This window comes from Dipodomys merriami, unplaced genomic scaffold, assembly GCF_024711535.1.
Source record: "Dipodomys merriami isolate MVZ:Mamm:240054 unplaced genomic scaffold, mDipMer1.0.p SCAF_5, whole genome shotgun sequence".
NCBI classification, from domain to species: domain Eukaryota; kingdom Metazoa; phylum Chordata; class Mammalia; order Rodentia; family Heteromyidae; genus Dipodomys; species Dipodomys merriami.
Genome location: NW_027206068.1, coordinates 57,146,228 through 57,163,393, shown reverse-complemented (window position 1 = coordinate 57,163,393; position 17,166 = coordinate 57,146,228). Strand labels below are relative to the sequence as shown.

Here is a 17,166-nt window from a genome sequence, read left to right as displayed (position 1 = left end):
CAACACTGCCTCCAGAAGGAATTTCTGATAATAGCAAATTTTTTCATCTTTAAGACTTGTTTATAGAATAACTAACAGTCTGTCCTATAAATTTTATTTAACAGTGAAACATAGTAATAAAGAAATAATAAAATAAACGCTCATGTGCTTACCATATAAACCTATTTGTAAATAATAAACACTTTGCTTTTAGGTTGGAAGCTTTATCAGAATCTATAGCCTCCATACCAAGCTCCAGTCAGTGAATTCAGAGACCCAGCCTTCGTCACTAAGTCTAGAGTTTCATCTCCATGGAGGTACCAGTTATGGCCGGGGAATCAGAATCTTGCCAGAAAGTAATTCTGATGTGGAACAACTGAAAAAGTAAGCATTTTATGCACCTATCTGAAACTGCAAAGACAGTATTCGTTAAACGAATTTCCAAGATCATACTGTTTTTTGGGGGATTCAGGTAGGTTCCTTGTGTCATCCTCAAAGCTTCCTTTACCTTCCTTCAATGACCACCTGTCCTATACCCTTCCTGGCTGGGTAGCAAACCAGGCAAGCCCTTGACATGTGTCCATCTTTTTTAATAGATAAGTGATACATGAAACAAACCAAATGATTTTTAAGTTCAAATAGCTTATTAGTAATAGAGTCAATGTAGCAAGCTAAGATTTTTAACAACTAAAATTCACTAATTTACACTCATGCCCTTCTACCCTCTGCCATACTCTAAAAGTAAATAAACACAATGATAATCGATTTTGCCAGAGGTTGGAAAACTTGAATACCTATCTAGAATTCCAAAACTACTTAGTCATGTTTCCAAAATATATTTTAACATGTCACAATTTGTAAGCTATTTTAAAAAATTTATTTCATTAAAACATTTTGTTAGTTGAGCTGAGAAAGTAAATAGCATCTTAAACCCTGCTGTTTATTCAAGTCCCTTTTTCTTGAGGTGTAGCTATTGAGAGTGCTATCCATTCTCACCAGTGTGCTACAGAAATTTAAAAAATAAAATCTGTGTATATTTTCAGAGATGGAAAACATGCTTTTCTGTAAATTGAAATGAAATAACTACATGTCTGAGTTTCATTTGTTTCAGTTTGTCTTTGAAATTAAACATCTGTTTTACTAACTTGGTCATAATTTTGTTCACATTATAGCAAAATAGGATTTAGTTTCTTGAATCTAGAAAGACGTTTCTAACTCAGAATATCATCCATAATATAGTCAAACTTATTTGCAGTATTTCATTGTCTCACTACTGTATCTTTGAAAACTTTGGTTTTTCATTTGAATATCTTTGGAGTTTTCAGATAATCTAATGAAAGCTATAGACCAATTTCTGAAAATACACAAAATATTATAAACAGTTTCAATGAACTCTTGAACTTTTGTAGTAGAGCTAAACTTATTCATATCAACTTTGTGTTTTAAAATTTGAAATTATATTCTTCACATTTTAGAGCTTTAGAATCTGCAGATTTGACAGCCTGCCAGCATCATTCAGCATCATCTCAACCAGAATATGATGACAGCTTTGTAACCCTTTCAAGTAAGAACAATTTTTACTTAACAGTATGGTTCCTGTAAATTATTTTGGGTTTATTAGCATAATTTTTTTGTCTTTTCCCTTCTGTCTTATTTTTAATTCACATTCATATTTTAAGGAACACATTAAACATTTATCTGTATCCTATACAAAGGTAAACATAATTCTTACCTAAATATACATAACATTTTATAAATAGTATATAGTGATTATTTGAATTATAGTGAGTGAATATATATATATATATATTTCTGTATTCTTAAAAATGTTAATTTCTGAGGTAACTCTTATTCTCTACCCTAATACATGATAATTAATACCTAAACATTTAAGCTCCAATGCACAAGATTTCTTTTTTACTTTGTGTTGTATATTTGGTTGTATTTGCTGAGTCCTAGAGTCTGGTTGATAGTTTTAATCCCATGTTTTGTTTTGTTTTCTTAACAACCAAACTCCTTCCCTATTCTGATACAAAGAACTATTTCATTTCATGGTTATTTACTCTGTTTCTATACCAAGTAATGATACACAATAAAATTAATAGGTATTCCTGGGTAGCCACTTAGTAAATGCCTGCATTCCTTATTATTTAATCATAACAACAGTTTTGTATAATGTATTATTTTCTCCCTGGTTAGAAAGGAAACAGAGCTTTGAGTGACAGGCACTGTATAATTTTCCTATAATTATTTAGCTGTTGATTGAAGCCAAAACAATCAAATTTAAATGCTCATGCATCTGGGAAGTAGCATTGTGCTCTCTCGTTAAGGTCCCTGTGTATGGTTACTTGCACTAACAGTAGGGGTTCAATTTAGTTCAATTGACAATCATTTAGTGACAATATAATTTGTAATTGTTTTATAAAATTGGTTTCTCTTTTGAAAAATATTATTGCATTCTAAAATTGCAATATAACACATGACATAATATCAAATTGAGTCATTTTCTCTATGCCTATTTGCCCTTTAGTCCTTATCCCCTAAGGAAATATTAACAGTTTAGTGTGACTCCTTCAATATTGTTGTTTCTATAGACACATATGCCCAGTAATGGAGTATACCCAAAAGGGAATCATAATTTTACTTTCTTTAACAATATATAGTAGACCTCTTCCTGGAATGATCCATATGGCTCAAGGTTATTGTTTTCATAGTTACACAATGTTTCATAATAGAGCCACACACCATTTGATAGACATTTAGGTTATTACCTATGTCTTGCTCTTATAAAGGATGCCTCAATAAGCACTAAACATGTATTTCTGTGCTCTTACTTCTAAAAACGCACTCTCCTAAAAGTAGATTTGGTGTGTCAAAAAGAGGGCACATGTTTTACCATGTTTTAATTGATACTGCCAGATTATTTACACAAAATGTTATAGGAATCTGTACGTATATTGTCATGTAGGACAGTACTCTTCTTTCCTACCCTGGAGGATGGGAGGTTAATTATGTAATTTTTTGAAGATGTAGCAAGTAAAAGGTAATATCTTAAGTAATTTCCTGACTACTTGAAAGCTTAAAAATCCTATATATTTAAGATATCTGCTGTTACCTGATTTTCTTTATATTTATTATATATTTTATCTTACCCTTTACCTCATTTTCTGTTGGATTCTTTGTCAGTTTATGGGAGACCATGTATGTATTTTACACTTTTTTTAGTTATATATTCTATTTTTTAGTTATATTCACTACTTTTATTGCTTCTGAATAATTGTATTATTCACTTCACATTGCATTATATACTGATTAAATCAAGAATTGATAAAAATCACTCCATGTCAGGTTGCGTTGTCCCTTCAAGTTCTCTTACTTTGGTTCTTATGTTATTTACCGATGATGCTCAGGAGGAAGGACTAGTCATACCGGTGCTATGTATTATGTCTCATACAAAATTACATGCAAGGCATGTTACTGTAAATAATAGAATACAAGCAAAACAACTGCAAAATATACTTTTATGATGCTCAAACAAAATTACATACAAGGCATATTACTGTAAGTAGTAGAATACAAGCAATTCTTAAATTCCTCATTTGAAAATTATAAATATTTTGTAAATTATTACTGTAACTTATAGTTATGCTTTCTTTATGATGTCCTAAATATGCTATCAGGCCATTGTTTTACTTTTATATGTTCTCTAACCAGTTTCTGTACTTCATAATATATTACATGTAATAATTAGTTTTTAAACATACAGAAAAGTTAAAACAATTGGACAGTAAATACTTTTGTTCCTACCACCTAAATTTGATCTCTCTTCTTCCTTTTTTTCATCAGTTCATATAATGTTCAAAGTAACTTACAGATATTGGTAACCCTCCTAAACACTCTCTAAATATAGTTAACTAGTCCTCAGTAATTGCTTAAGATTCTTTTTTAATTTTTGAAGTAAAATTACATGTAATAAAGTGATAGACTACCATGTGCCAGTCTACATGTTTTGACTAATGCATAAATGCACATAAAACTAAATTCATATGGCTCTTCCTGTTTTAGAACATTATATAAGTGAAACCAAATGTGTGTTTGTATGTACTATATGTTTCTGAGATTATCTGTACTGTTGTATATATCAGTACTTTTGCTAATTCTTTGTAATGTCCTATGAACTACACATTTTTCTTTAAATAGGAATTTCTAGTTGTACCATTTTTATTTCCTTTTGCTGCTTACATTACTGTAATGTTTTTGTCAGAAGTCAAGTGGGGGAAAATACGCCTTTATTTCTGGACTTTTCATTAATCACTTATTAGTATATAATATTAGTATATTTGTGCTCTATACAGCCCTGTCATACTAATTTCCAGTTATTTGCACATTCTTCAAAAGAATTTTGGTTTTCCTATCAATGGTCCTGCTGCTTCTGCTGCTTTTGTTAGAAAGTCAAGGGGTGTAAATATGGGCTCTCTATTGAATTGTATTGATTTATTTGTCATTCTTTATAACCAGTATTGTCTTGACCACTGTGTTTTGAAACTATGTATAAAACCTCCAATTGTCTTTCTTTTTAATTTTCTAGAATTTGTGCATTTCCACTGAAGTGATAGACTCTGCTTCTCAATTTTTGAAATAAAGTCTATTCTATTTTAATTTGAATTACATTGAATTTACAGATTAATAACAATGTTGAACCTTCCAAAACATGAAGCTCACATATTTCAACATTTAGATTTTCTTCAGTTTCTCTCTTAGTATGTTACAGTTTTCAGTGTCATATTAAATTTGTAATGAACTTAATAATTACGTGTTTTCTTCCCCCTCCCCCCCCCCGTTATAGGTTCTGGATCTGTATCACTCTATGAGGTTGAAAGATGTCAACAGCTATCTGCTACAAGTAAGCCATATATCATTACTGAGATAGATCTCAGTGCAATAATGTTAATACTTGAAATTTGCTCTTATTTGGCTAACCATTCCCTTCTTATATCATATAATAACAGTAGATATTCATGAGGGCACAAATAAGACTATTTAACTTCCTTACTTCATCCTTCACTGGTATAAAATTCAGATGTATGTCTTTAATTCAATGTATATTTTTTCATATATCTGTAAGGTTTATGAAAAATATAATTGCATTGAAGCATAATATTAGCTTAAGAATGTGGTAATGGTTTTAATGAATGTGGTAAATGGTTTTAATGATAATGGTTTTAGTAAATTCACTGCATACCATTGTGCTCATAAAAAATCTCCCTAAGATATGCCCCAAAATTTTGTTAGCAATAACAGTATATCAGATACACTCCTTCTGTTACTTCAGTAAGATAACCAAAAATGTATTCAGTTCAATGAAGGCTTTTTGGATTAAAGCTAGGTACAAAAAGTAATTATATTGACCATTTGAGATTCCATCCTGCCATGGCACAGTGTGGAGTTAGAATGTGTAAGAAGCAAAATGAATAACTGAGGTAAGCTGAAGGTTTCCAGCAATTTTATACCTACCCTCGTATAAACTAATGAATCTCCTAAACTTGATTTTATAATTAGCCTTCTATGTTTTTGCCTGTTTCCCAAGCAACTGCTCCTAGGGCTTTTGTTGACCATTTTTTCCAATGTGGACTAATTTCTCCTTCTTCTCTTGCCACCTCCTAAAAGTCCTCCTCCTTTACTCTCTGTAGGACCCTCATGACAATTAGTTTACCCTCACATCTCTACTCCTTTTAGCAATGTAACTGTTTTTATACATAATAGATCAATAAAGTCTGCTATTTGAAACATCAGGAAGAAGGGCTTTTCTGATAAATATTATTTAGAAAATATGTTTTATTGTATTCTTTTGAGCAAATGCTAATTAGAATTTAAACTGTTGCCTAACAAAGATATCTCAGAAATCAGTATTTCAGTAAATACTTTAAATATTTCATGGTTAACATTTTAATTTCCATAGTGCAGATTAATTGCTGTTTTCCCTGTTGGCCAGCAAATCTCTGCTAGTCTCATGTAAAAATTCTTAGTACACACTTCTAAAACAAATTGTTCCTTAAACAACTTGCCTAGCATTTATTGAGTAGATTCATTGGGTATCTTCTGTATGTTTTGAGTGTACATGAAATTAACAGTTCACAAGGCTTAAATTAATTAGATTTTATAGCACATATTCAGTTTGGGAGGAGTCATAAATATACTAAGACTCATAGATTATTATTTATTCTGATTTAATATTAGAATATTTTATAGTACTTACAGATCATCAGTATTTGGAGAAAACCCCTTTATGTGCCATTCTGAAACAAAAGGCTCCTCAACAATATCGAATCCGAGCAAAGTTGAGATCCTATAAACCAGAAAGGCTTTTTCAGTCTGTTAAACTTCATTGTCCTAAATGTTATTCACTGTAAGTATTTTCTAAGTTGAAAAAGGAGTTTTCATGCCACATTATTTATTTGTATTCATATATGTGTGTTCATGAAAATACAGTTATAAGTCCAGAGCATGAGTACATTATGAGTTCATGTATAATATTTTAAAAGAATAATTAGGAGATAACATGAAAGTAAGAAAATCTTAGAAGGTCTCTGCTTCTAATTCGGTCTTAGTACTATTAAATTAAAATGCATGCTATTTTCAGATGTACCCTTGATAACTCTGAAAAAGTGACTCGAATATATTTGGATAGTCTTATATGTCATAAAAATACTCATAAATATGAGCCTCTATTAATTGATCTAGGTAGTTTAATTGTTTAATATCATTAAACAATGTTTAGACATTTAAATGTTAAATATTTAACGATAATTAAATGTTTAATGATACAGAAGCATTGCTAGAAATACACTGTCCCAGAAAAAATTGTAATATTACAAGTGCCATATAAAATTTCCTTTCTATGTATTTCTCATTGTGGGGAAGTATTTATTCTAAACATCAATTAATATGTGATTATATAAATGAACTTCTAGTACTATTTGATGACTTTATTACTTATGTGCTCTGTTTGAAAAGTATTCAGAAAATTATATGGAATTCCTTTTTAATGCAAATTGCTTGTCTTTCCTCTAAATATATGAAATGTTTTGGAAAATATAGATATTGATGGGTATATATATTTAGCTAGTAGAATCCAAGCATTCACTAAAGTGTGCCACAATATATAAATATGTCCCCACATCTCCATATCTTTGTGTATTTATATATTATTGTGAATATCTACAAACATTAAAGTATATATTTTCTTTCTACAAAATTTAAGTGTAATATAATTTTATCTTCAAGTCTCTTTTTAAGAAAACAAGAGAAGCCGGGCGCCATTGGCTCATGCCTAAGATCCTAGGTACTCAGGAAGCTGAGATCTAAGGATTGGGGTTTGAAGCCAGCCCTGGCAGAAATTTCCCTGTGAGACTCTTATCTCCAATGAACCACCCAAAAATTGGAAGTGGTAGAGCTCTATCCTTGAGCACAAAGAGGCTCAAGGATAGTGTACAGGCCTTGAGTTCAAGCTCTACAGCCAACAAAAAAATGTGAGAAACTTGTCTTCTACCCACTTTATCTTGAAGTAGGTAATATATATTAATATATATGCATGCTTATATATATGTATATACATATGTATATAGATGAAGGTTTTAGATTCTTCTTGAAATACAATCAAATGTTAATTTATTAAGTTCTTTAAAACCAAGTAGCTTTTTTAAAACAAGCATAAAAGAAAAACCAAATTTCAACAAATACAGAGAGCAATTCAGAGATTTTAAGGGATTACCTAGTTGCACAGATAGTTGGTAAATTAACTGCGACAGAAACTAGACTTTGACCTAAATGCTTCTAGTTTTGTTCTGAGGTACTTTATCTATATGACTATTTAAAATTAATAATTTTTTCTGGAAATTGAAGTTAATGTGGTTTAAATAGGCTATCCTATATAACTGAGAGTAACTGGAAAAAGAAAAAAGCAGGCATAAGTCTCCAGGCTTTGAAATTGTTAGTGGTCATTATATTTACTGACAGATTTACTTAGACAAAATTATCAAATATATTGAATAAAATTTCTTTCAGATGGTATTTTTTAATTGGATAATTTGTTAAATTGAAGTTTTTAAGATTATAGCAAAGTTGTTTTCTCATACCATTGTCAATGATGTTAGACAAGAAGTTCCACATGAAGACAACTTAAATATAATTCTGCAAGATGCTTCAACTAAAACCCCAGATACCAGACTGCAAAATACATTATTATATGACTCAAAAATGTGGAGCACTGAAGATCAAGGAGGGCGAAAAGTAGCTGTGCACTTTGTGAAAAATGATGGTATTCTTCCTCTTTCAAGTGAATGTCTAATTTTAATCGAAGGTAAGATACTTGGTATTTTTTGTTTTACAATATTAATTATGCACATTAAAAAAATTAATTACTGTTAAGAATATTTTACAGACAACCTGGTCCAGAGAAAGTAAAAATACTCTAGATAGTCCAAGATAGAATACATTCTGTCATCTGGATTTAAATGCACATACACACAGAGATTTATCTGAATTTCATTTTCAAAGTATACACTAAATCATCTTGAACTCATCTTTACATTTGTTCTTCTGGTTGGATTCCTTCCTGCAACCTTGTCAGTTCCCAGATGAACTTAAGTGGCAGTTGCAAGGCTGATTTCTGCTTACAGCAGTTGTTTTGGCCTCTGGATGTCACTGTTGTTTCATAAAAATAGCATGAAACTCATCTTACTGATGACTAAAGACTGGACCATTGACATAAGTAATGAAAGCATGACAAGTACTAAAAGAAATGCATTTTCCTATATATTTTTCAATTTTCTTCCCATTTTGACATTTTATATATACACCATATATTTTTTCATGCCAGATTTAATGATTCATTATTTTCCTTAAGGCTTTTTCTTTAGCTCTCTGTAATTAATTTGCGTTAGAGAAATATTTTGCTTAATTTTATTAATATACTTATCTTTATCATAAGGTATTATTTTATTGCTGACATGTATTATTCTAGAATTAATACATAATAATAAGTGACAAAAGGTATTATTTTATTGCTGACATGTATTATTCTAGAATTAATACATAATAATAAGTGACAAAACACACATATGTTTGAAGTTTCATTTTTATGAACATAGTTTCTTCTTTAAGTGCCAGAACTTACAATTTTCCAGGAACTACTCTAATTAGTATCTTTATATTTGTTTTGTTTTCAGCCATTGCAGCAAATACTGCCTTCCGATAATGTAGTGAAGTTCTTTTAGTGTGTGTGTGTGTGTGTGTGTGTGTGTGTTGTGTGTGTACACACATATCTGTCTTTTGTTCCTTTACCTTACAACATATACTAGCACTTTATGAAACATGAAATATTGTCTATGTTTTTCTAGACAAACAGCCAATATCTTGGACATATACATATATAAAGAAATTTTTAAGGTCAATCTTCAGGGTAAGTTGACAATCTGAAGAAGAGAATTAGCTATATAGACAGAATTTTTTTATTTCCATCTATATTTTTTACATTTCTTTTTATATGTGTTTATTTCTTATCATTCATTGATTTGTCTATTAGATTGTAAGCTCCTTAAAGACAGGATACATTGTTTTTATTTCTACCTATGTATCATCAATCTCTAGAAAAATAGACCTAGCATGTAATTGGCTCTCAGCAAATATTTACTGAATAAATAAATATGTCTACAGTAATAACAAGGTTTTCAATGAAAATTAAATGTGAGTTTAGATAAATCTTCTAAGCATAAGAGAAGATCTTCATGGCCTTATCTGTAATGATGACTTTGTAGATTGAGCATTAATGGCATGGTACGTGAAACAATTGATAAGCTGCATTTTGTTAAAATAGAATCTTCAGCTCAAAAAAATACAACTTTCAAGAGATCTCAGACAGGCCATACTTTTGAAGAAAATTTTTACAAAAGACATAGCATGTGGCCCGGTGGACCTCTTTTGTAGAACTGCCCAGGTGGATTGGGAAAATTGTAGTTGGAAAGTATCTCAGGCAAAAAGTTAACAAGACCTGGAATGTACCTGTATTCCCAGGCACAGAAGAGGTTTAACTGCGTGGATCACAGTTCAGGTCCAGCCCCAGGGAAAAAACACAAGACACTATCCAAAACACAATGAAAGTAAAAAGAACTACCACAACATTCATGTGGTAGAGCACCTGCCTTGAAACCATTAAGTTTCTTGTCAGTCTCTTCAGTGTTTACTATGTTGTGTCTTAATAGGTACTGAATCTCTTTGACATGATATTTGTACTACCAGGGTTTACTTCTTCTTTTTTAATAGGTGGAACACTGGGTGAAATTTTTAAACTATCCAACAAGTTTCACAGTGTAATTCCTGTGAGATCTGGCCAGGAAGACCTGGAACTCCTTGATCTCTCAGTACCATTTCTTATACAAGGAAATGTGTACTACTATGGGTATGTTTCTAACTTGGAGAACTTCTGAAATTGAAACCTAAAATTTTAATGTTTTATCTTGCTTGTCATTATACGTTCAACAGATACTTACTGAAGTTGCATGCTAGTATGTACAAACAGTTCCCAATTTAGAATGGTTTGATTTCTGACTCTTTGACTTGATATGGTAAGAAAGTGATAGGCATTCAATAGGAAACTTAATCTAAATTTTGATGTTTTTCCTATCTAATAATAAACAGTACAGTATTCTCACAAAGTTTTCGCTGGGCTGAACTCTTAGACATAGGGCTTTGCTCTGTCTTTCTTTGTCATAGCCAATCCTCCACATCTTGAACCACACTTCTAGTCTGACATTTTCCTGGTTAATTGGAGATGGCATCTAACAGACTATTTTTCCTGGTCTGGCTTTGAGCCTCTATCCTTTAGATATCAGTCTCTGGAGTGGCTAAGGGAATGGGTATGATCTACCAGCACCTAAGTATAGTAATAATAATAATTTACTTCATAAAATTATATGTGCTTAAACAGCAAAAAATACTATAACAATGAAACTACATCATCTAAAATATTTTATTATTTTTTCTTTTATTAATTTCAGATGTAAAAATTGTTCTTGTTTGCGGACAATACAAAATCTAAATTCTCTCACCAATAAAACATCATGGATTCCTTATTCTGTGGCCGAAGGTTAGCAAAATTTCAATGTACTACAGTTTTACATCATGTCTTTACTGCTATATATTTCACTATTTGTGAAAACATTAGACAGCTACTTTAACTTTGTATAAGTGAAACTATTTTTACAGTGAGTCTAAGAAACTATATGTTTAAAATACTTGCAAAATCACTTATCTACCAGTATTTGTAGTAATAATACATATTTTAACATTCAATGACTTGTTTTCATTGATTATAAATACAGATTCTCTTTGAGCGACAGGTCACTGATTACATTATTAACCAGTATGTTCTCTTAATTTTGAGACAGTTCTTAATATTTAAGCATAATGTCCCTCTGTATATCTTTAACATGTTTCATGTTCAGTTTACTACAATACTTAGAGAATATCTGTTTGCTGTCTATAAGATACACATGCTTTGAACATTGACATATCTGTTGTCTTTCATTGAACCTTTGGATCTTTCTGCAGGCACTCTCATTTCTCTTGATACTTCTACTACATTCTTTGAAAGTTTTTTTCTCTCAGTAACATTCCACTCTGCTGGTGTTCCTTTTTTTTTTTTTTTCCCCAACAGCTGTATTCAAAGTTTGAGATCTACTAATACAGTTGATGATTTAAAATATAGTAAAAAAATAACTAGTTCCCTAAAATTGGACACCCAGTTTCATATTACTAGACTGAAATTTTATTGTATAAATATTTACTTATATACTTAGTTATATTTTCTTCCTTTTACGTATGGCTATATGATCCTGCTATTTCTTATTTTGTTTGTGGCCCAGTGAAATCTTATGTTATTTTTGCATGAATCTTTATATCAAAGGTATTCTTCCTGTCACATCTATAATAGAATTTTTCTTGTCTATGTGGTTACTTAGCAAGGAATTTAAGTTCATCCTTCTTGGTTTTTGCTTACTTTTAACCTTTGAAGACAGTTTGAAGCCTGAAAATTAGAATCTATATATTAGCAACATTAAATGCTGAAATTCATGCTTCATATTTACATGCCTTCTTAGTATTGATTGAATATAGGTTCTGTACATGGAAGTTGTTATAACATTCTGTAAACATGCTGTCTTCTAAAGACAAAGGTGTTTATCTGAACCTTTGTATTGTCATAGGATTTAGCATCTCTGATTCTTTATTCTTCTTACTACATTAGGAAAGCCTAGATTCTGGCATTTTTGTGTATTCAAATTATACCTTAAAATAATAGCTATGAAGGGAGAGACACCATGTATTTAACTATCTGCTAGTTTTTTTTAAGATTCTCATATTTTAATGAGTCACATTTTATGAGTCAATTTATGGTTTCTATAAAAATAACAACTCACATTAAATAATATAAAACTATTTTCATATCCAATCAAAGAAAAACTGTGATTATTTATAAAGTCATGAGATATTACTCCTAAGTAAATACAGCCGATGTTCCAAAAGGAACTTGCAATGTGAATTTATTAAGTTGATATTGAAAAAAGTTGTAACATTTTTGATATATTCCTTTTTAAAATTTTTCCAGATAACAATAAAGTAAGTCATTTTTTTTTTTGAAGTAGAGGACACAAAGGCAACCAAAACAGTTCTTTCTATTAGGGTTTTATGACCTACAAGGAAAGCTTAAAGGATACATAATTAAGTGACAGATGTGCTAGTAAAGGCCTGTAATCTCAGTACCTGCGAGGCTCTGGCAGAAGGATCACAAGTTGGAGGCCAGTCTACACTATGAAATGAGAGCTGTCTAAAAATACAACAAAGCAAAATTGTCCCTTTCTCCTGTAGTGACACATTAGAGCTGGAACTGGGCCTAGGATTCTGCTTAAAGAGCACTGGCACCCAATAATGCTCAATAGGAAATGTACTCTTTACCTTGCTCATGTAACTGTAACCCCTCTGTACAGCATTTTTACAATAAAAAAAAGTACGAAAAAAGAATACTAGAAAAAAAATAAGTCAATTTTAACGTTACTATAATAATTCAGAATGCCAACTCAAGAAGCTGACTCAAGAATGACTTTTGTTTCCTTCACTAGCCCTGGGCATTGTACCCCTGCAGTATGTGTTTGTTATGACATTCACTTTTGATGATGGAACAGGTGTGTTACAAGCTTATCTCATGGATTCTGTAAGTAAGCTAGTTAAGATCTTCCTAAATAAAATTAAGTTGTATTTAGAAATATGTTTTTGTTATTTGATAATTTCTTGTTCATTTAGGACCAGTTTGTTCTAGTGGCTTCTCTTTTATAAAATTACTTTGAAGATGCTAATCCTATTTCACATAAACTTAGCTTGTTCCTTACTCTGAATGCTACTGCACCTGCCATGAGTTCTGTGCCTTAATAACTATGCAAAAAAAAGTAAGATCTAGTCTGAAACATAAAATAGTGGTAGCACCAAGAAGTGATCTTCTGAGGCTTTGACTTCCTTTTTATGTTATTACTACATAGGCATTCTTAAATCATGTAGTTAATAATATAGCACATGCCACAGCTCAGTACCAGCCCAAAAAGGCTCAATATTTTTAAAATATTTAATGTATTCATTCCTTCTTTATTCCTAAAAGTATTTAAGGTGAGTTACGAATTAAAAAAATATGAATCTAATATGTTGGTATTTATCTCTTTTAATATACCATTTGTAATGGTATATTAATGTTTGGAAAAAAAGTGAATAAAAATTTGAGAAGTGATTTTCTTGACCTTGCAGAAATTCTACTCCAGAGCCAAAGAAAAGATACAGGGTCACACTGCGTGGGCATTATTTTATTCATCCCTCCTTGTGCTTCCTTCATCTTCATATTTCTCGCATTAGAGAAAATGAAGTTACTTTATCAGGGAAATGGGTATTATCCTGTCAAGATAGGGGGAATTCCATAAGACTGTTGTCACTTCTGACATTTGTCTTAAGTTTATAAGCCCTCTAGGCTTCTCTTAGTTTGTTGTTGTTGTTGTTGTTGTTGTTTTTTGGGGGGGGGGTCCGGCTGTGGGGCCTGAACTCTGGGCCTAGGCTCTGTCACTCAGCTCTTCAGCTCAAGGCTAGAGCTCTACCACTTGAGCCACAGCGCCACTTCTGGCTTTTTTTCTTTTTGCTTATGTGGTGCTGAGGAATCGAACCCAGGGCCTCATACATGCAAGGCAAGCGCTCTACCACTGAGCCACCTTCCCAGCCCTGCTTCTCTTAGTTTTGATAATTCAGTTTTAATAGTTAATGAAATAATCTCCACATAAAATTATAGTGTTAATTTTCCTACAACAGTATGTAGCAATATAAATAGAATATTCCCAATCAAGAAAGCTTAATCCAAACCCTGGTGAAACAGAAGTTTTTATTGGGACTTTCTCACATGTGTGTATATAGATACATAGATACATAGATATGTGTGTATATATTATATATATATATATATATATCAATATCTTTTGGGAAGAACTGTCTTCATCTCCTTCTGTGATCAAGCTAACATTATCTCCCACACTCCCTCACTCTAAACCACATGGTTAGACCAACCAAAATCACCTCCCAGAATGACTTTAAGATTGTTCCCAAATGCAAAGGGCATAAGGCTTAGATTCTGTATGTATTGGAAAATATATACAAATATACAGAGCGATTTTTTCTTCTGCCTTCATAACTCATTTAATCATTTATTTGATATTTACTGAGGCCCTGTCCTGTGCCATCTTTATGATAGGGCGTACAGTTAACTAAACAAGGAAAATTCCTTCTTAGAAACTTAAAACAGAGAAGGAGAAAAACTAAATAAGTACATCCTGTATGGTATTATGTCTTTAAGTCAAAGAATTAAACATGACTTTATATGTACGTGTGCATCAAAGCTGTTTTAGGGTTCAAGTAGTAAATTACATTTTATAGTTTAGACTTGCACTCTGGTGTATGAATTGTTCCATCTTAAAAGAATGAAATCTTTTAGATTAACAAATCACATAATGTTGAAATAATTTTTATCATGATTTTAGAAAGATTAAGTTTACTAATTCCATTTCCTTCATAACTTTTTCAAGGATAAATTTTTCCAGATTCCAGCCTCAGATATTCTAAATGATGATGACCTTCAGAGAAGTTTGGGTACGATCATGGATATGCTTTGTCCTCCAGGAACAAAAATTGGTAGGCAGTAATATTTCAACTATTTACATATATCTAATTCTTCACTTTAGAATCTGAAATTTTAACATCTAATTTGTCAAGTAGTCAGCAATACCTCTGATACCTATTGAGGTATGAGACAGAAATGAATAAAAGGAGTTCATAGTATTTTGAAATAAATGAAGGAGAGGTAGTTTTGGTCACAAGCACAAGATATTTGTTGACATTGTACCAACAAGAGATGACATTTTGACAAGAACCATTTTCTATATTAAACTCCCATCTGTCTAGCTTAATTTATTGATGAATTTTCTACCTACAGCTTCACATCTTACATGTTTTCATTTTACAAATGTCAGAGTTCTGTTTCTACATGTCTTCCTATGAATTTGTACAGACTGGCACAGAGCAGTCCCAAAATGATAGTTTTTAATCTGTAACAGAATTTAACAAAACTTAGCAAGATTTAACAAAAATCACCTTATTTTTAAGCTTAGTTTAAATTTTCTATTTGAATTATTTAGGTAGGTTTGTAAGAGTAAAAACATTCACTGGGCCTGATAGCTTTTGCCATATACTGCCAAATTGTTTTCAAAAATATATCATTTCTGCCAACAGTGTGGGAGAGTATCATTAATCTTGCCAAAATTGAGGGCTATATCAAAAGTCTTTTAGACTTGAAGTTGAAGAAAAGCAAAAAAAAAAAAAAAAATCTTCTGGAAATACATTATAGGTAGACTGTGAAGAAAACCAGTGTTTAGGTGTGGCATCCGTGGCTGCCAGCATTACTCTGTACTTGCTACCTGCTGGGAGGTCCAGCTGGCCAGGCATCAGGCATCAAGCTGATTAGAAGTTCTGGTTCAGCTGCTTTTCAAGTTGGAGGGGGTTGGGAGGGGGGGAGAAAAGAAAACAAAAACCAAGAGATCAATAGGTAGTTATCAAGGCGTAGAATACAAATTATTACTACCTTTGCTGTCAAATATTTAATTACTTTTGTGTGGAGAAAAAATTCAAATTGCTAAGAGTTATTTGTAACACTAAACAATTTACTAAGTAGCATTTCTTTTCTATTTGTAGATGCATATCCATGGTTAGAATGTTTTATCAAGTCATATAATGTCACAAATGGAAATGAGCACCAAATTTACTATCAAATTTTTGACACCACAGTTGCAGAAGATCTCATCTAATATTGTCATTGAATTTAGTATCTGTAAAATATTGTAATTTTTGAAGGTGGTACTATTATGTGTAAAATTCCTGTAAAACAAAGGAAAATGTCAGCTGTTTTTAAAATGCCATTCACCTTTTCATTACTCCCTTAGATTTTTTTATGCAGCTAGACATTTTGTTACCTAAATAGTGCTTTTTTATAAATGTGTAAAAAATATTTTGGCTGTTCAGATGTCTAGCATGTTAACTTCCAGAGGTAGACCAGAAAAAGACATTGGAGTAATAAAGACCATATGTTCATTTGCTTCATTCAGTCATTTCAGGAAAGCTGTTTGTCACTGTTCACAAACATTCACTCGTTGGACTTTTCCATGTCTCAGACTGTGTATAATATCTCTGCCTTCCATTGTCTCTGGTTAGACTTCTTTCCATGCCCTGAGTTTTATTTTTTTTCTCTTTTTTGTGATTATTTTTTTATTTTATTTTTTTATTTTTTTATTGTGAAAATGCTATACAGAGGGGTTACAATTACATGGGCAAGATAATCAGTACATTTCTTATCAAGCAATGAGATGTACAAGTCGTTATGTCGAAAATGAACTTTACAACTTTGGTGGGGGGATGGGGGAGCGGGAAGGATCGGGTGGGGGGACAGGGGAAGGATGGGAAGGGATGGGAAAGGGGAAATAATGGAGGAGGCTACAATGCTTGATAAGAAATGCCCTGAGTTTTATATCAGCAGTGTTTATGTTACCGTGGATAAGGCAT

General features: G+C 31.6%; 1 protein-coding gene across 7 annotated transcripts in view; it reads left to right on the top strand.

The window, feature by feature from the left end:
* The window catches only part of Pot1 (protection of telomeres 1), a 54,664-nt gene extending 37,957 nt beyond the window's left edge, over positions 1–16,707 (top strand). For all 7 annotated transcript variants that reach the window (XM_069996678.1, XM_069996683.1, XM_069996681.1 and 4 more), the window contains 10 exons: positions 194–363; positions 1,455–1,543; positions 4,826–4,882; positions 6,229–6,385; positions 8,133–8,338; positions 10,300–10,435; positions 11,034–11,122; positions 13,152–13,243; positions 15,141–15,246; positions 16,303–16,707. In XM_069996678.1, the coding sequence (XP_069852779.1) occupies positions 194–363; positions 1,455–1,543; positions 4,826–4,882; positions 6,229–6,385; positions 8,133–8,338; positions 10,300–10,435; positions 11,034–11,122; positions 13,152–13,243; positions 15,141–15,246; positions 16,303–16,415 (1,215 nt within the window). In that variant the 3' untranslated portion in view covers positions 16,416–16,707. The remainder of the gene's footprint in view (positions 1–193; positions 364–1,454; positions 1,544–4,825; positions 4,883–6,228; positions 6,386–8,132; positions 8,339–10,299; positions 10,436–11,033; positions 11,123–13,151; positions 13,244–15,140; positions 15,247–16,302) is intronic.
* The last annotated feature ends 459 nt before the right edge of the window (positions 16,708–17,166 follow it).